Genomic DNA, 24,293 nt, shown 5'->3' on the forward strand with positions numbered 1-24,293 from the left:
TGTAAAAGTACTTCTCCTAGTCATTCAGGCAAGATGTAGTAGTACATTTTCTGGCCTTAAGATGCAAGTGAATTCTATCCTGAAATATGAAGCTGAAAAATTACTTGGTGTCTTCCTCAAGAAAGCACGTCATAAAATACCAGTGCTGTTTGGAAGGAAGGGCTATAAATTCATACATAGATGCTATTTAGTGTGAAGTATGAAGACTGAAGATAAAGTCAGTGATCTGCAGAATGGCCTCCTCTTTGCCTAAACACAAGGTCTTGTAAGCTGTTAGTTTCTATGTTTGTCTACAAGTGCCTCTTGAAAGAGACAGTCAGCTTCAGCCTGAATTTTCTGCTGCAGATCTTGCAGTCCTTGCTTTTTTATCCTTTTTATATCCTCTAGCTACTGTTGTAAGAGCCTGTTACCATAGCTTCGCCTGCAAGATGAGGACTGCTTGCAGACTGGGAGCACAAAGCCAAATACTGTACCCATGCCTGTGTACATAAAACTGTACTTTGATCATAGCTAGGATTCCGCATATTTCACTATTTTTTTCCCCCCAGATGGAATGATCAATTTTGTTATTCCCATGACATTGCTACAGTGCTTTGCTTTGGTTTGCATGCGCTGTCCATGGTGAAATGGAAATACGTCACTCTTGGCAAAACTGACCTTGCTGATAGCAAGAAAATCACATTTTCTGTTTCTTTCTCCTGACTTGAAAAAGAGGATCCCATCTTAGATATACCTTTTAGATGATCTGAACTGTCAAGCTACACAGAATGTAATTACATGTCACTACATCGTTCTTTTTCTCATATCCCTGCACAGTTTGAATGTTTTTGGTAAAAATGAGGAAGTGGGAAAATGATACCCTGTTCAGGGGAAATGGAATGTTTTGTAGTCAGTAAATACTCTCTTTCTTCCTTGATTTTAATCTTTTGGTAGTTGCTGAACTGGTATCCCAAATCTGGAATCTTCTCTGCAGGTAAGTGATCCCTATTCAGAGGATTTTGAAGTTAATAACTAAATAGCTATTCAGTTCCCTCAGGACTAGAATATGTTGTGCACGCACACAGGCTATCTTGGCTTACTTCAAGCGCTTGGTCTTTACAATTTCTAGCAATGATTTGGGGTCTTCGAGCTTTCAGCCAACTCCTTTTTATTTTTCTTGTGCTTTTTTGGCTGTGAGGCTTGATGATTGGAGGTTTTGGATTTTTCCGAGGTAAATGTGTGTGGCTTTTGCTTGTATTGGGAAGTTTAAGTCAAGGTTAATAGTTTTAATTACCCTTGGAGGTTCTGTGTATTGATTTCCATTTACTCTAACAGGGGTCTGTACTCAGTGCACCGTCATCCCTACCGAGTACATCTTGGGCATCCACAGGCTCATTGGCAGAATTGGTGTCTTGTGTACGTGAGGTCTCTGGAGCAGTGTCTAATCTGCAGGCAAAACAGAATGCCTTGCATGCCATCAGGCATCATAACTTCAGACTGAATTTTGCCTTGGCAGCTGAAATACAAACCCATGTGTATACAAACCCCTTGTGAGGCTTGCAGAGCCATGGCCCAAGAATCACTGTGTTAGGCCAGATAAACACAGAGCAAAGACCTTTGTTCATCAGTTTGGCCATCTGAGCAACTCCTTCAGAAAGGATCCAGAGGACTCTTAACTATGAAACTATCCTGTATGGTTAAAGTCAGCATTGTGGGGAATGGTTTGAAGGAATGAACAGCTCCTAGCCTGAAGTTATCAGTCTTCCACCTGCTAGCTGGTAAGACCAGTAGTCTAGCTAACATTTTCTTTCTGTAGCAGTCTTTTAAAATACTTTTACCCTCTGTTGCTCTGGGTCCTGATAAACACAGTTATCTCTTTTTCAAGAGTCACTCTTTTTCAAGAGTCACTCTTTTTCAGATGGTTCCCTTGAGGATCTCTGGTCAAGAGTATCCAGCTGTGATTAGGGAAGAGGAGATGATCCATGCAATGGGGTTGGTATACTAGGCAAGGCCGTCTTCAATTTGCTCTAGTTGATCCTGCTCTGAGCTTTGGGATTAGACTGGGTGGTGTCTGGAGGTCCCTTCCAACATTAACAGTTCTGTGATTTTTGTGATCATGTTGTGAAGTAACTGTCTTGTCATGACATTCATAGGAGATGTGGTACTTTCATGATAAAAGAGACTTCAAGGATTTAAATGCATTTGAATATTGGAGAGTAATTCTTCAGTAACAGAGATGAACTGAACATTTTAATGAGGCCTTGTCCATATGTTCTGCATGAGGATTATCAGTCTGTCTGCTCTTTCTGTCCTTTTCCATTCTGCTGTACTATCTTTCCTTCTGCTGTAGCAGAAATAGCATATTAGCACATCTTGCACATGGGATGGTTTCAGAAGTTCCTGATTCTTCCCTTTTTGGAAAGCTTCTGTTTGTGGGGGAGACAAAGAGACCAAGTAGGACAACTTGCAAGCTTCACAGAGTTCAGGGCTCCCGATGCCACTTTACTTTGTTCTTGCTGCCCAGCTTTGACTTAAGCAGGCAGGAGGCAACCCAATGAGAAATGTGGTGGGGGTACTTAAAGTATTGATGACAAGTAGCCAAAAGTGTGTGGCAAAGATTCTCCACAGAAATGTTTTTGAAGAAGCCATCGCTGCACAGGAATGTTTCTGATGTTGTTCAGAACTTAATTTGTTTAGTTCTTCAGAATGCTTTTGTTACAGTCTGTAGTCCTAACTGAGTTTTAAGTCATGCTAAGTCCTGTCATCAACCTCAGAACTGTCATAAATCTTCACTGCTATTTCAGAGTGTTTGTGGATAGTCTCCTTGTGTATGTAATAAGAATTCAGTCAAGGTGTCAATTTAATACATAGGTGCTAAAAATGCATTTATCTGGAGTAGACTCCTTACTCTTCTTGCAAAATTAGTAATAGAAAGATCATGGATGTTCACAGTTTGTATCAGTAGCCAGCATGTGTTCTCTGTTGTATTTCTTGGAGTTACACTTTGCTTTCTTCATGTGATGTCAGACTGTAGAAACCTGGTGTTTTTTTCAGTTTTCTGATGTGTTTGTACTTCACTATTTCCAGACATGAGTTGTCAAGAGTTAGCCATGGAACTAGTTTGGTACCTATTGCAGCTAATTCTGTGATTGAACCAGTGCTTATGGATATCACACGAGTCCTTTTTTTCAAGTAATTGCAGCAATAAAACCCTCTGGAAAGAGTTTCCTTTGTCATGTGAAAAATGTTTTGGTAGCTCGGTTGTTAACTGCAAAGTAGAGTGCTGCTTTGGAGCATGTAAAGCTGCTGAGAATGGCAGAATGGGTATTCCTCAGAGCCTAATTTCTTCGTTCACTTATACTGAGGAGCACTTTGTTCAAAAGGTTTTGGGCTGCAGGCAGATTTTTATTTTATTTTTTATTCAGACTAGAATATATTTAGGATTCCAAATAATTCAAAATAAGTCAGTCCATTTTTTCATCACTCACTGGTGATTCTAGGGATACTAACCAAATCCACAGATGATACGAAACAAGGAGGAACTGTTGACTTTGTCTAGGGCAGGGAGGTCCTGCGAAGAGACCTCAACACATTAGAGGGCTGGGAAATCACCAACCATAGGAAGTTCAACAAGTGCTGGATTCTGCACCTGGCATGGGGCAGCCCTGGCTGTACAGGCAGACTGGGGAATGAGATTCCAGAAAGTAGGGCCATGGAAAGGGACCTGGCAGTCCTGGACAATGATGAGTTGAACATGAGCCAGCAGTGCCCTGGCAGCCAGCAGGGCCAGCCCTGTCCTGGGGGGCATCATGGCCAGCTGGGCAAGGGAGGAGCTTGTCCTGCTCTGCTCTGCAGTGGGGCAGCCTCACCTCCAGTGCTGGGGACAGTTTTGGACACCACAGTATAAGAAAGATATTAAGCTATTAGAGATCATCTAAAAGAGACCTACAAAGACAGTGAAGGCCTTGAGGGGAAGCTGTATGAGGAGCCGCTGAGGGCACTTGGTCTGTTCCACCTGGAGAAGGAGTCTGAGGGGGGGCTCCATTGCAGTCACAACTTCCTTGTGAGGGAAAAAGGAGGGGCAGGCACTGATCTCTTTTCTGTGGTGCCCAGTGACAGGATCCAAGGGAATGGCCTGAAGCTGTGTCAGGGGAGGTTTTGGCTGGGTATCAGGGAAAGGTTCTTCACTCAGGTGGTGCCTGGAACAGATGGGCACTGGAACAGGCTCCCCAGGGGAGTGGTCACAGCACCAAGCCTGAAAGAGCTCAAAAATCATTTAGACAAAGCTCTCGGGCACACAATGTGACTCTTGGAGATGGTGCTGTGCAGGGACAGGAACTGGACTCGCTGATCTTTGTGGGTCACTTCCAACTCACCACATTCTGTGATTCTTCATTCACCTGAGGAAGGTGTACTGTTGGGATTTATTGCTTCCTGCTGTCTTCAGAAGGCTTGAAATGTATTGGGTTTCAAATGAGTACCTTTTAATGTCTAAGTGTCAACACTGCTCACTTCTATTTTGTTATGGTTATTGAAAATTGCTAGTTTTCTTCTGTCAGTGCTAAGATACTCTGACACTTTGTGATGTGGAAACTTTGTAGGCAGTAAAGAGCTCCTTCACTCCACACCTTGCTGCTTCTAGTATCTGCTGAAAACTCCAGCTAAGTGGATGTTACTTTGGTGAATCTATCACTGTTCCTGATCTAGATTCTTATTTCTGAGCAAAAGAGATTTTTATCAAAGAAAAACCTCAGTATCCATACCCTCCAAGGCAGGCATTCTATCAGCTTGCTTTCCCAAGCAAAGTTATTAAAGATGGGAAGAGCTCCCCATGGGAATTAGAAGGAATGTATCACAGCAGGTCTGGTCTTGCTTTTTGAAGTAATGCTATTGTGTGTATGAGTTTAGTCCCTCAGTTTTAAAAATGGAAAGGAAAAGGAGATTTAGATTGTGGGGGGAGATGACTAAGGAAATCAGATATCAAGATGGGAAGCATAAAATCCACTGTAGTTATGAGGAGGCTGCTCTTCTCAGCAGATTTAGAGATTTATTTGCACATCTAGATTCATCAGTATGTCAATGATCATTTGCTTTGGAAGAATAGTTCCCTCAGTACAAGTGCTTGAATGTTAATCTGTGTACTGGTTGTGGATGTGTTAATTTTCCTCATAACAGCTCCTGTGGTGATGTGTTTTCTGTATTTGTGATGAAAATAGTGTTGATGACTCGGGCATTTTTTTGTTACTGTTGAGCAGTGCTTACATGGAATGAAGTTCTTTTCTGCTCCTCAGCCCACTCCACTAGTGAGGAGGCTGGGAGTGCTCAAGGAATTGGGAGGGAACACAGCTGGGACAACTCATCCCAGCTGACCCAAGGGGTATATCTCACCCATATATAATGGTGTCATACTCAGCATGCACAGCCAGGAGAAGGAGGAAGTGGGGTACATTTGTCTTCCCAAGTAACATTGTATGTGTGATAGAGCCTGGCTTTCCTGAGGATGGCTGAACACTGCCTGCCCACAGGAAGTGATGAATGAATTCTATGCTTTGCTTGTGTGCATGACTTTTGCTTTACCTATTAAACTGCCTTTACATCAACCTATTAATGGTCTCAATCCTATCTTTCTGATTCTTTCCACCATTCCATGTCGGGGAAAGTGACCGAGCAGCTGGGTGGGACTTGGCTTCCTCTTGGCATTAAACCATGATATTTAGTAATGGCTGTACTGTAGTTTATTAAAATGCTGTAGCATTAGCAGCAGCACTTGGGGAAGGGATTCAGGATAAACCTCTTGGATAACTTGCTTTAGAGTCAGAGATCTGCAAAAGGCAGTTAACTTTATCTCATTGCACTGGTTATTTCCATCTACTTTCTGTAGCTGAGGAGAGTAATTGTGGATTTTTCTTTATAGCTGTAGATTAACCCAGCAAGGGAACCTTACAAAAACACACAGTCACTTGTTTATGTCTGTCTATATGGAAACTGTAATCATAGCCCATAACAAAGCATTCTCTCACATAGTTAGGCATTTACATGAGAAAGGATATGTGTCAAGGTACACTGGAGATACAGTTTGTCTATCAAGGACTGGTGGTTCAAGGATGAAGTGGTTTATTTTCAGTTGTAAAGTAATTTATTGACAAGTTGCGTGATGATAAAATGGTTTTTTGCTAAGTTGCAGTGGGATACATTCTTCTTACAATTTTTAAGTTCTCTTCTCTTGGCAGAATTATTTCATTATTAATCTGCAGCAGGTTGTTTTTGTAGTGTCCACAGAATGTATATTAAATTTGAAGTTGCAGTTTAGATAATGTTTTTCTCCAAATGTCTTTTTTCCCACCCGCACATCCCACAATATATCTTTGACCGAACAAAATTCATGAAACTAGAGATGTTGCTGTGCAATAGATAAAAACTATTGGTAATACTTTATATTTTAGTATTGTCTTTTTAAGTTATTGAAGTATACATGTATATATAAAAAAGATAATGGCTTTGTTAATGAGTAGATTATTTGCATATATTTCTTTAATCAAATGATACTTGCTTTTGACTAAGTTGTAGCAGATTGTCAGTGTCGTCAGAAATGGGCCCATAAGAAGAAGAGGCGTATAAGAATACTGATAATTCTGTAGAAATAACTGGTTACCATGTGTTTCTGCTGCTGTCTACTTCTAGTTTTTCTGTGTGATTAAATCATTGTAGCTTACTGATTTTAATGAGTAATTCAATTGCAGTGCCTCTGTTCCAGAAGAGACCTGCATTTTGAGCAGCCTTATGACACTTGCATAGGAAGATTCTTATTTTAAAAATTAATGTGTTTTTAGACTGTAAATGTACTGTATTAATTTATTGCCGAAGTGTAGTCAAATAGAAGACTTTAAATATAACGTTGCTAGTGAACTCTGGTGTTTTAAAGCTGTTTCTGCAATTCAAGTTTTGAACTTAAATATACTAAGTTTCGCCTGTGAGAGGTAGGGACTACTCAAAATAGACTTCCATGGAATATGAGGGAAACTGTCTCATAAAAGTTAATTGTTGGGGTTTCTGAAGTTTTAAAGTATTTCTAAAATACTGCATTTCTTCCTGTTAAAAAAAAGTTTTCTTACCCTGCAGTGTTCTTGGCAAAATTACTGAAACGACTCTATGGTGAAACATCATCATCTTCTCTTGTTCATACTTCAAGTAGAGAAGAGGAGGTGGTTCTTGAAAATCTTGGATCAAAATCTAAAGAAAAGAATTTGGATAATGTTCAGATTTCATCAGCAGATGCTAGCACATCAACTAATACACCCTGTGAATCATTTCAAGGTGAGACTGTGTTGTCATTTTTCTGATAATATGCTTTTAAATATAGCTGCTTTATTTCAGAAGAGTATAGTATGTCAGGTTTTTTTCATTTATTGATACCAACAGATGAATTTGAGTACTAGTGCTAGTGGTACTTAATACCTGGAACACTTGAGGTCCTATCAAAGTCAAGAAATAGTCTTGGTGTATATGCTTGGATGCAGCATTTAGTAGTAGCAAATATAAAAGTTCAGTGTAAGCTGTAGCTGTCTTTGATATAATGTTTCTTAAATAATGATATAATGACTCCCACTGGTACAGCTCTGCTCAGCTGTTAGAGGTACAGATGAAGGTTGGTGGGAATACATGATCCTGCCCTCCTCCTGCAACAGAAACCCCATGGGGGATGCAGATCCAACAGAAGGCAAATATTAATTGAGACACTGTGTTAGTCCCTTGAAAGATAGCTTTATGTTGTGTGTGTTTATGCAATGAGCATGGTACATGAATATTTGAAGAGGTAAGTAAAAGTCCTCTTTATTTTTATTTTTTTTTCAAATAAGTTGTAGAATGTGAATGGTGTGCCAAAAGATGGAGCTGGAAAATGAGGTAGCTGTGGTATTACTTGTGGGTAAAAGTCTGTGCACAAGTATAGAATGAACGTGAATTGCTTTGTATTCATGTAAAACCAGATTTTTCCATAACTGGGAGGCTTTTAAACTGGCTTGAAATAGAACAGTGTGTTTTCCAAGAGTACAAAAAGCTTTCTGCAGGGGAGATGATCAGCTATCCTTCTTACTTGCTCTCAGGGAAGAACTGGTTGTGGATGTGGTCTGGGACAGGAGAGTAACGTCTGGAAAGAAGTGAGCAGAATGATTAGTAGGGTTAGAACTGTGTGCTACCAAATAACAGATGTTTCTCTTGTTCAGGGATCTGCTTGGTAGGATTAATGAGGGGATGGGTCTGAATTGCAAAGGAGCTCTGAAGAGCTGGTTCAAGAATAACCTCTCAAAGCATAAGAAATGGCTTATTTAGACATGCAGAAAACTAAACAAATGTGACAGGGTGCCTGACTGAGCTCAGATATGACTGGGAGAGCTGCAAAGGGAAGGTGAAGGAAGGCTAGCTGGGATAAGGTAGACACAGGAGCTGTGTCATCACGATGGAAGCAGTCCCACAGTGCCTGGCAAAGAAGAGCAGAACGTCTGTAACCAGGTTCAACCAACAGTCCAGTGACACCGGGCAAGATAATAGTGACAAGGTAGGTCTGGGGTCAAGCCAGTGTGTCAATGTGTGCATCAATTGGTCTGAAATATCCCTCTGGTCATTTTGGGTCACCTTCCACTTCCAGCAGTGTCTCCTTCCACTCACCGGCAACTTCTTCTCCAGCATGGAAGTACAAAAAAGCAGAAAAAGCCATGGCTCTGTGCAAGCCCTGCTCAGCAATAACAAAAACATCTCTCTGATATCAACCCTTTGTTCAGCACAATCCAGAACACAGCCCTTTACCAGCCACTGGGAAAATTAACTCTACCCCAGCTGAAACCAGCATGCCATTGCTGTAATAGAAGGCTGCATGGAAATTTCAACTTCTGTAGTTCTATATGTTTTATACTCAATTTGGTTGTCAAGATTAGTACTTCTGGTACTTTTTAGGTAGTTAGTAATGAAGGGCATGTTTTCAAAAGGTTGATAAAGCATTAAACTTATTCTGTACAATGAAATGTTATAGCATTGGGAACTGATGGTCCTTTCAAAATAGGTAACAGGGTATTTATTTGCTCTATGATAAAGGTGTGCTAATTATACACATCTATGGAGGACTTTCTTAAGCCAAAACTATCCTCATTTGTAATGAATATATACCGTTCCTTATAAATTAAGGCCTGGGAAAACTCCCACTGAAATGGGAGGTGGTGGGTAGAATTTATTTGACCTTGTGATTTATAACTCCTCTGATTTGTTTATACCTGATTCCTAATGCAATATTCTTCAAGGTAATGAAAGAAAAGCTTTTTATTCAGAATCCTAATACAGGGAAAATACAGCTTATGGGATAGGAAACATGGAGTAAAAAGGACAGGTTTATATTTAGGATTTTCACAGCAGAGCAACAAGGCTGTTTTTGAAATTAACAGCAAACTAGCAAACTGGATTTGTTTTCTGTTGGAGGCATGGAAATGCCACAGTAGTACAGAAAAGGTTCTGCTTTGATTCAAGTTCAACATATAAGTACTTTAAAAAATAAGAAGCCTTGAAGTGATAAACTCATAAGAAAAAAAAAGATAAATCAATTGCCCATCTGGGAAATCAAACACAACCATTCTTTTCTGGTTGCAATTTTATTTAAATTTAACAAGCTCTTGCATTTGCATGTGATTTTATAACATTGGACACTGAAAGTACATGTTTAGAGATAGGTAGAAGGTTTGAGCTATAAACTCTGTGGCCTTGATGAAGGAAATACATAAAAGCATTGATTGCATTTTTTGATCATAAACTGTTTTAAGTGACTTCTTACTTCCACACCAAAGATTATGGGCATAACTGCAAGACAGCTGATGATTTAAGTAGCAGTAGTCAAAGATGGCTAATTGAAAGCAACAATGGAAAATGAGGGATTTTCTTTTGTAGATACTAACTCTTTCCTAGTTTGAAAGTAATTATTTCAGTCCTACAGAATACTACTAAAAATGATTTAGCATCAATATAAAGTTAAGGTTTCTTTAAAAATAAACTTAGTATTAAGTATTTTCTAGCATTAAATAACAGATTTTACTATAAAACTCATCATAATGTCATATTTGTCTTTAACAGTTATTCTCAGATTGTGAAAATACCATTACCAATTTGTCTGAGCTAAACCACCACCACCTTCCCCCTGTGAGATTCTGATCTTTATTGGAATGCAGTTTGTAGCATTGCCTTTAAATTTTATTGGCATGTCTCTATTGTCCTTCCAGATGCAGTCTTTTAAGATCATACTTTTATATCCTATAAATATTTGCATTTAGATGCCTTTTTTGAGACCAGGTTGAAGTTCAGATGCTTAAGAAGATGGAGCTTCGGGACCTATGTTAATGGTTGGTTCTCATTTAATTTTGGATAATTAACAATTTAGCATCAGCAAGGGTTATCCCGTAAAGATCCTCTCATAATTCTGGAACTGAAGCTCACAATAAGACCCGGAATAACTGGAGGTGGAAAGCAAATTCTGAAGGACACTGTCCTTTGTAACTAGCCCTTCTGAATGGTAAAATTCCTTCCTGAAAAAAATTGGGAGGGAGGAAACATGGAGGTATCATTCTTCTTCTGGACCACAAAGAAGAAGAGTAGTCATATCTTTTTACTTGAAAAGAGAAATTTTGTATTTTTAAAAGATAAACCAACCAAAACAAAAAACACACACATATAAAAAACCCCAACCCTTCCAAACCTGTCCCCCCAAGAAAAAGCCAACCAAAAAAACAGCCAAACAAACAAATGACAAGCCCAAACCAAAACAAAGCACTTGCCTGTGTGCAGAATTTCAGTTCTAGGGCATAGATACTAAGATATACCTTCCCTTTGGATTATAGTTGTTCTAAATCAGATTTTTTCCCCTTTTGTACCAATATGCTTAGTGAGAAAATGAATGTAACCAAAGTAGGGATTCTTATTCCTTAGGACAATTAGAAAAGATTTGCTAAATATTTCTCCCCTTGAGGAATTTGATTCATCCATTGCAAGAGCTACAGTTCTTAATTTCAAAAGATATAATAAAAGATTTTTCCTACTTCAGCAAAAAATTAAAGAGGGTCTAGATTACCATCTTTATTACCTTAAACCATTTGAAAGTTCCACACGCATAATGAACCTGATTCTTATGGCAGGCAAAGCATTAAAAGAGCAAATGGAGAGGTTAAAGCTCCTAAAGTAAGAGAACATTTTCCCTAAACAAAGGATATTTTGTGAATATGCTTCCAAATGCTGTATTAAAAATGCTTTAAAACTTGTATCACAAAAAGAAAAAAAGTACCTGGCAAAAGACTGGGCATTTTAAAATATAAATTGCTCACATTGGTTATGGGCTTTGGCTAAATTCTGTTCTGATAATTGATTTTGTTGGTTTTTGACCTTTGTTAGGGCCAGATCTACTTGCAACAAGGATTAATATAATGAAAAACATTTCTTGAGAGGTCTGCAGTTCTGTGATTTCTTTGCTTTTTTGTTGATATTTTAAAACCTCAGTAATTATTTCTACTATCTTGGTAGTATATATTCAAAAGTGACATGCATGCTTCTAACTAGGGATTTACTTCTCAGAATTACAGAATGGGTCAGGTTGGAAGGGTGTTGACAGTGAGTCAACTAGTCCAACCTCCCTGCTCAAGCAGGGTCATCCTAGAGCACATGGCACAGGATTTCAGAGCCTCTCTGGGAAATCAGTTCCATTGCACAGTCACCCACATAGTAAAACTCTTCCTCATCTTCAACTGGACCTTCCTGTGCAGCTGTTTCTGCCCATTGCCTCTTGTCCTATTGCTTGGCACCACCAAGAAGAGCCTGGAAATGTTTACTTGGTAGCCCATGCTTTAGGTACTTAGACACATTGATAAGGTCCCCTCTCAGTCATCTCTCCTTGAGGCTGAACAGACCACCTCTCTCAGCCTTTCCTAGTTCAAGGAAATGGCCTCCTTAGTCTCTGACCTTTTTCTTGGTCAGAATTATAACTACCTTTTATAAGACTTGGGATTTACTGATGAATATCTAGTATCTTTCTTATAAAAAAAGTATGCTGTGCCACTTTTGATTTTTGCTTTTTCCCTAATTCTGAAAAAGGAATTTGAAATGCAAAGAGCCTAGTCAGAGTTTTGGATCTTGTGGAGACAACTTACTTAAACTTTTATTCTCCTTCATTTATTTAAATGAGGAATAGTGAGGAATGTTACTAAGCTGTTGCTAGTAATAGGTTTTAGTTTTCAAAAAAAGCTGGAATCTATGTTATGCTATATAAATGGACAAAACACAATTTACTCCTTATTTATTAAACAAAAATGTGAATGTCTTATGAAATGTGACATATCCCAGCATTGTTATCCTATATGAGGAATTCATGTCAAAATTCAGTACAGCTATGTGATTATTTTGTGTTCTCCTTATTTGTTCCACTGAAGTTATTGATGCTGACAGTGTACTGCATTTAAATCATCACTAGGACACCAGGACTGTGTCCTTCCTCACTCTAATCCTGTCTTCCTGTAGCCATTTTACTGCAGGAAATTTAAGCTAGTGGCAGAAATGCCTAGAAGACAGAACATGTCTAAAAATATGTATGAACTGCCCTGCTGTTTAGTTGATCAAATTGATTAAGTGCTTATGGTTGAGAAATTAAATTCTAGCAGTACTCAATGTAATAAACAACTTCAGAGACTTGTTAAACAATTTGGCTTTTCTTTAGTTAATTACTTTGAAAGCTTTCTATTGTGAATAAACTAAAAAGCAATTGAGGTTATAATTATTATAGAATAAAATGTTGTCTCACACTCTTATAGTCTTTTCTCAAGGGTTTAAAAATTCTCCCATTACATGGTATATTACAGTGCTGTTATGCTGTGCAAATGGGACAGATGTGTCCAGGAGTAGAATATTAGTCTGAAGATACCAGCCCCTGGTGGCTGTGGTAAAAATGGTGCCCAGCCAGTTTTACAGGCCAGTATAACTACATGCTTTAGGGAAATGTAGAAATCTGGGGTTTAGGGGAAAGGGGAAAAAAATTCTAAAACCCATCCTTAAAAACCCAACCAAATCCAAATCCCACAAACAAACAAAAATCTCCCTTCTCTCTGCTCAGACTGAGTGGGCTGCATGTTTAATATCTATCACTTCTGTTTGTGACAGGTCTCTGGTTCCTCTAGCAATGTTTCTGTGGGTTTTGGAGGGGTTGTTTGCTGCTGGTTGGCAGTTTCTTTCCTTTTCCACTGTTCTCATGTATATATGTTAACTCATTCTTCTCTTCCACATGCTAATTTCAAGCAGCTTAGCTGTCATGGGAAGAGCTGCTGGCCTCTGAGACCCCAGAACAATTCAACAGGTAGCTCATCTAACAGTGTGTAGCAGTTGCCTACGTAGAGTAGAAAATGGCAACTTTAGCTCTAAGTGTTAACAAGCTCTAAACCTAAACTAGTCAGCTGCAAGAACTCTGTCTTGGTAAAGGAAATGGATAAATGGCTCGTTTAAGTACTTGATATAATAGCCTTGTTTCACCTAGAGAATAGCTGGTAGAACTAAATTGAATTGAACTGCAGCATAATAATTTTGTGTTAGCATTCTCACTGTCTGCCTTGACTCCTTGTTTGAAATTATTTTCAATGCATTGATGACAAAACAGGTTGTGTGAGACACCACTCCTGCTCCAATTTACACTGGGGAGTTTATCACTTAAGCTGCTATTGTCAAAATTATAGTTACATAGAGTCAAATCCTATATTTTCTGCTCTTGCACAAGCTTACTTTCTACTTGTGTTTCCTATCAACTCTGCCCTCTAACAATGATTTGAAAAGTGGAAATGTTTATAATGTGAGCTTGATACTGAACTATGTTATGAGCAAGCACTTTTCCATAATCTATTGTGCTTTGCATTGTTTTTTACACAAATGAGAATGGACTGTTACCAATAACTTCTAGTTGTGGAATAGAAAATGTGAGTTTAGAGGGGAAAAAAGCTTTAAAACCTTACATTTTGTTTCCTTTTACTCTTATGAGCACATCTATTTATTTTCTGGTCTTGTTTCAGGTACATTCCAGTAATGATATAATCACTTCATCAGTGAGGATAATTAAGTAATTGCAATCTAGACATGGCCTTTTAGATTCAATGTTGTTGCATTTATTTTATTTTTTTTTTAAAGGATTGATTAACAGGGATATATTTGGCTTTTGAAAAGTGTGTTGAACAAATAAGTTCTGCAGCAGGAGAAGTAATTGAGCTGGGTACCAGCATAACATTAAGGTAGCCTTATGTTCCTGTTTGTACAGAAATCTTAAACATCTAATCAAAATATTGCATATAGTCATATACCAGGGCATATATGGGACACATATACCATTTAGCAGTATAGTTTGTTTTATCATTCCTCCTATATTCAACTTCCAGAAAACAGCAAAATTTTAATTCTGCCATCTGCCTGTAGTCAGATTTGCTTCTGAAAAGTGTTCTGTTTCTTGCTTTCCACATCACTTGTTTTTCTGTGCTTCACTCTCACGTTGGTTTATGCTTAGTTTTCATTACTTTTTCCAAGGAAATGTAGATATTTTAATGGTTCATAGGTAAAAAGCAAAAACATCTTCTCCAGACCATGAGTGAGAATAAGAGTAAGAAGAATTTGTACTTAAATTTTTCTCTGTGACAGTGTTTTCTGCTCCTAATGTAGTGAAACTGAAGCTGAGTTGTAATGGCAGGTGCTGTCTCCAATAAAATGAGCTATAATACAGCCTTTCTACATGTCTAAAAAATAAACTAAATCTTAAGTTAGTGTACTTGTGGGAGGTACAGAGGGAAATAAATACGAGCTCTCTTGTTCCTTGTTTTTTTTAGGAATTTCCTATTCCCAAGTTTGAGCCTTGTAAGATATCTTTATTGACCTCAGTTTCCTTTTGAAGTTTTTGTTTTCCAACAAGTTGAAAGAAAACACTATGATGAGGAGGTACTTCTGAGGACTTTCTCATTTTGTTTTCTTCCTTCTGTGCTGTAATCTAGTACCCTCTGTAATCTGCACTTTCTCTTTTCAGTGAACTGATGAACTTTTGGGAATGTGAAGTGGCAGAAGGGAAGTTGTAATGAACTGGCTTGAGTTTCCACATGCTGCCAGGCACAAGTGGTATACACCCTAAGAACTGGGAGCAGTCTTCTGTAATATGGCTAGGATTCTAAAAAATAATGCCCTGGGAATTAAGTGTAAACATGCTTTGCTTGAATATCAAAGGATAGTGGACTTGTTTTTGTGTAAACATAACCGAATAAAGTATCAAAAATTAAGGTCAATCAAAAAGTTCAGTACTGTTTTCTGCACCAATATGTTGTCACCATTAGTATTATAAAAAAAGAGGATTGGAATGAAATAAGTGTATTGTACTGCTTCCTCACAGTTCTCCAACAGTTGCTGCTTAAGGATTTTCTGAGCCAGATGGATAACATGTATCTCTTTAATTATGACTTTTTTCTTTTATCACTTTTTTGTTTAAATGTATGTAATTGTGCAATTTAGAATAGAATTTTAAACTCTGACATTTTACTTGGCAAAGAAGGAAATTTGTCCTTCCATAAAGAATAGTAGACATCTTCAGAACTGTAAAATTTAAAAACTCTGAACTTTGCAGAAGAAAAAACTTTTCCAGCGTTCTGTTACATGTATTGATGCTAATAAAATATAAGACAGTAATAACAGTGTGTTTGAGATAACTGGGTATCCAAAAGTCATTCAGAAGGCTTTTTTGTTTTGTATTTAGAAAAATATGGAGAATCTTTGGAAGGAATATATATCTTCTGCCAAGAAGTGGCTTGAGTGACTGCCCTTGTTTATTCCAATAAAGGATAATGAGGTAGTCTGTAGTGAGTGGTAGAGTCTGTTCTTTGGGGTTTTTTTGTTTCCCACCTAGTGTGACTTCTCCGGTGTTGAGGGAGAGAACCCTGTTGAAGATTGCAGTCACACAGTAGGAATTCCACCCTCCAAGGAAAAGCACTGTACTTTCCAATTGTACAGAAGACTAAAAGCCTTTTTCTTTGTAGAAAGCACTCTAGTGTGTGTGACACTGGAAGGCAAGCCTGTGCTAAGTCAACCTGGGAACCTAGGTTGTTTGTACATAATGTAAAACCTCATGTCCCTGAGGTTACCTTAATATACCTTATCATGGCAGACTGAAATAGCTTGATGTCCAGGAACTTGGATATTATCTGAACAAAAATGAGTATACATTGGGGAATGGGTGGTATTTAGGTTCACTGAATTTGGTCATGCTGTTGAATGACATTTTGATGTCTCCACATTCATCAACAGGAAAAGTATTTTCTGGTACCACAGTTCAGGAGGACACTCAAGGTGTGTACAGATAGCCACTGATATCACCTTTGGTACACTTTAGCTTATGAAGGTTTTTGAAGGAGACAACTCTTGCCCAGGATTTGTTTCCTGTCCTTATAATGCTTGTCTTGCTAGTCAATGAAGGGAAAGTTATTGTGTACAGATAATGAGGTATATATGTTCCTTGGGAATTGTCAGAGTTTTGGGGTCATAGTCTCACTTGTATGCAATAAAAAATGAGGAATAGCTATAACAGAGTCATATTCTAGCTTACATAATAAGTAAAAACATACTTGAATACAATTTTTCTAAGGGAAATAATGGACCTCATTCAAGCCTTATTTTTTTGTCCTGGTCACATCTACTGTAACACTGCACAGAAAATGCCTACTACCAATAATGACTTTTGTGGAGGGTACCACACTGAACTACTCAGACCTTGTATTTGATTCAGCATCAATTCCTCATTTCATGTGTATGATGGTTTAGGAATTACTCTCAAATTCAGTACTCCCACTAAAAAGAAAACCACCAGATGCTCCCTTCCCCTTCTCCACTGGGAAACAAAAGGCAGAGATAGATCATAAGTCAAGAACAGAAGTTTACTGGAAGCAGCAATGAGATACAAAACAAACAGTAACAGCAACAATGCTAATAACAATAATGTACAAAGAGAGGATGATTTACGTGCAAAATGTTCACCAAGCCGGGACTCTGAAAAACAGTGACAGACAGCTCCTCTGCCTGATATTTTCCCTGTGACTGGAAAGGAGCATCTTTCTTCTTGGAAGCAAGACTCCCTTTTCCCCAGCCTTCAAGTGATGTAAGGTGGTACTGAGTAACACTGATGTCTTGGCCATGTCCTTTGGGCACAGCGTGGGGCAGCCCAGAACTCCTGGATCAAGTACTCCGGTGGGCTCAGCCTCCTCAGTGGCTGTGACTATTGCACCTGGCTGCTGTAAAAATTAATTAACTGTCCTGGCCAGAACCAGGAAGAGAAGCACACTGTACCTTTCTATAAAGACTTATTTTTGGGGATGAATTCTTTCCATTTGTTCAGGAAAGTGATAGCTGAATGTTTGCAAGGGGTAATTTTGTAGAAAAAAAATCACAATCCTGTTAAGATTGGGCTAATTTACAGTTGTTTGGTGGGGGAGCTGCAGGATTTTCTAGCTTGACTTGGGTTCTCTGTTTGATCTTACGAGTTCTGCCCTACGGGAATTTAACTTGGGTGAGTTATCACCTGGGAACTGCTTTCTGAGTTGCAGAAAAGCAGTTCCCGGGAGAGTTTTTGTCTGATTGCAAAACTGTACAGGGTGCTGGTGTCAGTCACTGGCAGTGGGACTTCTGTGAGAGGAGGCTGGGGATGCCCTGTGCTGGACACAGCCAGTTCCAGCCCACCCACCACTGGGCACAGCTGAGCCCACAGCTGAGGTAGGGGTACCCTAGGAGGAACTTCTTTAAGAAACAAGGTAACAATCCCGAGAGACAGGAGGGAGCTCTAAGGGGTGGCAACAGCTCCTGGGGTCAGAGGAGGAGAAGGTTCTCTGTTGTTGAGTGTATGTTCCTGAAGGATGGCAGCCCATGGAAAACCCATGTGGGGGAAAAGGAGGGGGCAGCAAAAGCTTTAAACAATTGATCCTACCATCTCCTTGTACTTCTCCCTGTCTTGCTGAAGGAACTGGGTATAACCTGCAGTGAGAGGAAGTAGGAGTGGGAGTTAAAAGAGCCAGGATTCTTGTAGTTGTGATCTCTTTGCTGTTGACCTGTGAGCTCTCTTAGTCCTGTTCGCCCCATTGTAAGCCACTGCAGCCTCAGCCTGCCAAGGGGAGAGTGAGTGAGAATCTAGAAGTAATTCTGTCTCTGACCAGGATTTAGTCTTACAGCAAGAAAAGGATCGAGACTATATGGATGTGTGCTATGGCCGTGTTTGTGTCTGAGGTGTGCCTAAGCATGCTTTGTGTTCAGGCAGTCTGGAAACCATGCTAGTGTTATGTACCACCATTCTGAGCTACAAGCAGGGGATAGATCAAAGATGCTGAAAAATAAACTTAACAAAATACAGTGGCTACCTGAGATGATGACTGACTGACTGACTGACTGGGAAACTGACAATTCTGTATGGCTGGAAGCTTTACCTTCATCTCCTTCTAAAACGATCTTATACTTGCTTGTAGTACGATAGCAAGAGATAACATAGCTGGCCAAGCAACTGACATGCTTGGAGATGTAATGTTGGGAATGGCATGGTATAGATGCTTTGCCCTGCTCCGAGGGTGAGTTCCCTCAACACTGCCTTCCTCATTCAGCTCAGTGCACAAAGCTGAGTTACATGCCATGGATCTCTGTGTGGGGAACGTGAATAGAGGACAGTTTCTAAACATTTCTTCTGTATTCTTGGTTTGCCTTAAAGACAAACATTTTCTCTTTTTGGGGCATTGTAAATGACCTTTAGCTGCTGGGACTTTTTTTTCCATAAAATAAAACTTCAGAAATGAGGTTCATTACTTTTAACTAGTAAAAGGAGAGCATTCTTTAATATCTCTAGTATCTGATTACTTCTGTTAATCAAAAAACCCTCTTTATGTCATAGTTTTACTAGCTCAGCCATTTTCTTTGCAGCAGTGGTTGACTTTACTACCAGCCCATGTCTTCTTGGCTCAAGCAGACTCTGACCACAGGCTGGAAAAATCCAGATGTATATATGGTAGCAGTTTGGTTTGACACACTTGCACAGGATTCACAAAGACTAATTCTTGATTTATGAGCTTGGAAACTTCTTAAAGATGCATCTGGTGTGAATAAATATGTAATTTGGAGACTCACATTTAAAGATGTAAAATTAAAAAATATAGTCTTGAGTCATCATTCATTTCCATCAAAGGAATTGTAACTGTTCTTCCTTGTAGGTCTGTGTGTTACAGATGATCCGTCAAATTCTGTTATGTGTAACTATATTGTTTGAAAGGTTATTATGCCAATATAGTTACTGCTTATAGTATTAAATGATTGGAATTTTTCAAGACATATGTATATCAAGTTTAATGTTTTCCTGTTCATCTTTGTTTTATGAAACCTAAATAAAAATGGAAGAAAGGTCAAACTTGAAATCCTTCAGAAGGGAATAACTTAAACATTTATACATCCTTATAATTTTAAACTGACACTAATTAGAACTTAGCATTAATCAACCTTGATGGAGGGGAAAAAAAAGTCAATGCAAGTACTGCCAGTTCAATGATTTGGCATCATCTACATGGAAAGGATCTGCTGAGGAGTTATCATGTTAATTTCTAATGGATTTTTCCAAGTTGCATGCTCTTCATCTTTCTGTATTATTTTATTTATTTATCTTTATTATCCTTCAAAGTAAGTATCATCAATACTGGAAACTTTCTGGAGCATTCAAGAAAAAGACAGTATTATTCAATTGTATTTTCAAAGCAAATTTATTCCCTCATGATGAAAACAATTGGTGGTGTTTTCAGAATACTTTGAATGTTCAGAAATGTACTTTATTGTGTTTGAAGTAGTCTGTCTGCGAAATGTCAGTGCATAGGTAATTTCCATATTAGAAATACAGAAATAATTTCATTAGGGATCTACCAGATGCAACCCCATTTTAAAAATTAAGGAATTAGTCCAACCACAGTTGCACATAGCTGCACCTCAGTGATCAGCTTGGATCACTGGGATCCTCTAACAAGTCTATGGTGTAGGGAGGTTGATTGTCTCCACCTGCCAGAAATATTTTTATTGTATATCATTTTAACAGTTTGCTATGTGTTTTAATGGGACACATTGCCCCCAAGAAGGGAAGGCTACTTCTGTGTCTGACTTATGGAGCTGGCTCAGTGTTAAAAAACCCAACAAAACAACAGCACAACCAAAAAAACCCAACAATCCAAAATTAAAAAGACTTCACAATGAGCCATCTAAGAGTACATGGCAACATCTGGAGACACCCTGAAATCCGGGCCTTCTGGGAGGGCTTTTTTCTCACTGTGGTTGATCTCTGTTGCTACTGCTCTGCACAGAAATTCTGTCTGGTTTCATGTGAATGAAGCAAAGATGTCACTTCTTGTCTGGTGAACAAATAAGATTTCTACTGCTGCTCTTGCAGGTACTTTTAAATACGTTTCAAAGGGGAAAGAAATCATCCAAAAAACAGACTGCTGCCATCACCACAAATAGTTTCTTATGCAATGAAATAGTTGGAAAGTTGGCACTTCCCCTCCTGCCCCAGAAAGAAGTAGAGCAGGATGAGGAGGTGAGTCCTCTGGGGCAGGCACTGCTGAGGCTTAGTCAAGTGTGACTTTCAAACTTTGCAGCCTTCAGAGAAGAATAGGTTGTGATTAAGCACTGTGCAAATGGGCAACCCACAGTCTTAAGATGCTTTTTCTGTTGCTTCTGTCACTTTCTAATAAGCATGTATCCATCCATCCTTCCATCCATCTGTCTTTTCTGAAGCAGTTCTTAAAGAAATAGTGTCTGTTTGTGCTGAATGGGGCAAAAAATACTTAGAGTCTCTCTTAAAATGTAACTGTAAGTGGAAGCTTCTTCTGAAGATAAGGTAGAAGATTTGCTGCATACAGTAGAAAAACAAATGTTTTTGGTGTAAAGAACTAACCCATAGAATATTTGTTTATTTGTAGATGCTATGAAATTTGGTCCAGTTCTGTTGGTCATAGGGTAATCTCAGTGTTCCACACCTGACCCTCTGTAAAGATTTTCAAGATCACTTACTGCTGTAGTTGGGAAAATATTTTAGAAAATCTGTAGTGAGAGCAATATTGAGCCAGATACTTTGGATTTTCTGTTTTGTAGGTAATGATGATACAGTTATGTCTCCAAGAAGAATTTACACAGTGGATCTTCCTCCAGAGGGTTATGTTGCAGTTACTCCAGATGCTCTTAGTAAGGCTATTTCTGAAAACTCTGGCAGTAGTGCTGACTCAACAGGTAAGTTTGTATGGTTGTTACTGTGATGAATTTTTCAGAAGGGAAACTTCTTAGCAGCTCTTATCAAGTAGATTCAGGCTGCTACAATAAAGTATTTAAACAGTTGCTGCCAGTGGGTGTCACTGTTTTGCAACATAAGCAAAATGAGGATGTACATCCCTGTGGGTTCATTTCCATCATTTGGGGTTTCTAGACTAGATTCAGCAGTTGGTGATAGCCATGCTGTGCCACAGATCTTACTGAAGTTACGTAGAACCTAACTGAGGACAAAGTCTTTAGCTCCTCCCACTCAAGTGACATTATGCCTGCTAACAGTCATACTATTTTTTAAGGACAAATGTTAGATAAAACTATATTACTAAGTCTATCCTTTATGTTCTGAGGAATTAGGTAAAGACTTAACAACCTTTCAAATTTGCCTCTCTCAGAACAGATATTAATCATTGGAGTTGGTAGGGGGGGAGTATCAATCCAATATCAAAAGGCTTTCTGATGAGAAATTGTGACGATAAAATTCAAAACAATATTTGATGTAGTCAAAGGATACAAGAGAAGAAGCACAGAATCTATAAAGTGGGTTCTAATTTGACCTCACTTAAATACATGGTTTTCTGAATGACATTGCCAGAATTCAGTTGATTCTGGCTCTCTTTAGAAAGAAATCCTAAGGTTAGACAGGACAAATTAATTTAGTTTTTTCAATTGCTGTGTTCCTGTGGATTTATGTTTGTCCAAAATTGTGTATCACGGTCATTGGCCACTAGGGACGTTCTGTAGCAAAGAAGAACTAGCTGCCAGGTAAGGCAGCTGAAGTAAAACACCTCATTAGCAGCAGTTATTAAGCTACAGTATCAGTTTCACCCTGGAGATTGCCTTAAATGCAAGGAAAACTTGAGATGTAACTTGCAGATATAGAAAAGCAGATTCTGCTTGTCTTTGCAAACAATACGCACAGGGGTAAATTTTGAGCTTGGAAATTTGGTCCACAGTCTGTTCAGAGCTCCAGTCAGAATCTGAATACACGTAAAGCTACCAAGTAGCTCAAGGGACTGAAGCAAAATACAGCATGAGGGCACATCAAGAATACTCTTTCTTGGTCTACAGTGGTTTAAAGACCATTCTTAAGTGACAAAGAAGTGACTTTAGCACAGTAGCATAAGAGTAGATCATGATAGTCTTTGGATTATGAATGGAAATATGTTCTATTTTAGAGCTTCTAAGTTGTGCTCTTCTCAGTTAGACAGGATTCATGTTTGGAATCGAGAAGCTGTTTCTAGGTTACCTGTAACTTTGTTTAGATGCAGAATCTTTGGACAGTGCACTGGGTTTCTCTTTCCTGGCATGTCAGATTCAAGCTGCTTATGCTGATCTTGAACCATCTTTTCTTTCCTTCCATGCCATATAGTTTCTGTTTATTATTTAATGTACTTTTCTTTCAGATATTAGAGGAATGCTTCTTCCACTTCATTGTTTTGCTGATAAGACTAAATGAAATCCAATGCTATGTAGGTAAATTCAGTTTTATACAGCGACTTAAGTTGCTGCTAAATAAAACACTAGCATCCATGCTGAACTCTGCTGCAACAGAGATATATTCTTATTAAGGCATTAGCATGGAACTTATGTGGCAGATTTATTCAGCTGCTGTTTAAAATCTATGAATAAATCAGATTATGTATGGTGCATATTAGATGTTGCAATGATACATTATTATACATAATTAGATGTTAGATACATTGCAAAGCAGTTAAGCAGAACAGAATTTAGGATTGAGTTATGTTGTCTCTTTTTAGAGTCGTAAATATCTGCCTGGTTTTACAGTGGATGAAGTATTGAACAATGGCTTTATTTTCTCATTTTTCATATTTAATATTTTCCTTTACTATTTCAAAACAAATGTACTCAACCATGATAGCAGTAAGTAGAGTTCTGATGTTGCTTAGTTACAGTATTTACTGTTGGATGGAGAATGTTGTTAGCTGATCCCAGTTTCATTGTTCAGGAAGAGTAAGTTTTGGGTTGTAGCCACTTTTTAAACAGTTAACAAAGGATCTGGAATTTTGGGAGATCTTTGGATTGGTTTGTTATTTGGCTTTGCACTTTATCACAGAATTAAGAAAAAAAAGTTTGAAGTGAACGTTTTTAATCTGTGGCTCCTCTTGCAAGGTGGGTTTGACAATAGATGTTATTCTTACCAGGTATTTGCTTAATTTTTTTTTTAAATTCCCTTATAGGGAGATTTTTATTACATTCCCTTTTTTACTTGCTCTGGTGTTTCACTACCCTTTAATGCTACATCTTTCTTGTTGCAGTTTAGACCCTTATTTGTTTTGTCTAAATAGGGATTACAGAATTGGAAAATTGCAAGCGTAAGGGGACATGGTTCACTTTAGTTGTGTATGTCATTTAAGCATACACATGAAATCTATTGCAGGATGAAGTCTGATTTCAGGCAGTGTTCATATAAAATAAAAGGAACATCTGAAGCAATCATACCATGGATTACTTAGTCTTCTCACCTAGATTTAGTTGTATATCCCTTATTTAGATCTTTTTTGAAGGAGCAAAGGAAAGCTCTAATGAGAACTTTTGACACTGAAGGAAAAAGAGGGTGCATGGATGCCTATATGTATGAGTATTTTATATATATAAAATAAAAATACATCTGTTATGTTTAGAATTGTCCCAGGTATTCCCAAAGGACCAGGTCAATAAGGTGAAATTGAGATTTGATGTATGCATTGTTTTAATCCTTATATTATCTGTAGGATTTATTTTGTATGGCAACAGGTAATCTTCCACTGTGTTTCCTTAAAATGCGAGCATGTTGTTTATGTACTGGGTAAGAAAAGATTCCTGTGCTGTCGTTTTCTAGCCCAGAACTAATGGGAATTAATGATGTAGAAATTCAACAAAAAGAAATCTGACTTAAAAATTAATTTCATTGTTTATCAACTTGTCTCATGAAAATAATATGCCTCTATTTTAGGATTTAATTT

The 24,293-nt window shown here is 38.3% G+C and overlaps 1 protein-coding gene across 4 annotated transcripts in view; it reads left to right on the top strand.

Annotated features, from left to right (window-relative positions):
- ERICH1 (glutamate rich 1) overlaps nucleotides 1–24,293 on the top strand; it is a 69,624-nt gene that overhangs the window by 8,549 nt on the left and 36,782 nt on the right. For all 4 annotated transcript variants that reach the window (XR_001520560.3, XR_001520559.1, XM_015622402.2 and 1 more), the window contains exons 2-3: nucleotides 7,099–7,293; nucleotides 21,160–21,294. Coding sequence is in view for 2 of the 4 variants with exons in the window: in XM_015622402.2 (XP_015477888.1) it covers nucleotides 7,099–7,293; nucleotides 21,160–21,294 (330 nt within the window). In the remaining 2 variants the exon portion in view is untranslated. The remainder of the gene's footprint in view (nucleotides 1–7,098; nucleotides 7,294–21,159; nucleotides 21,295–24,293) is intronic.

Source organism: Parus major, chromosome 3 (genome assembly GCF_001522545.3).
Source record: "Parus major isolate Abel chromosome 3, Parus_major1.1, whole genome shotgun sequence".
NCBI classification, from domain to species: Eukaryota; Metazoa; Chordata; class Aves; order Passeriformes; family Paridae; genus Parus; species Parus major.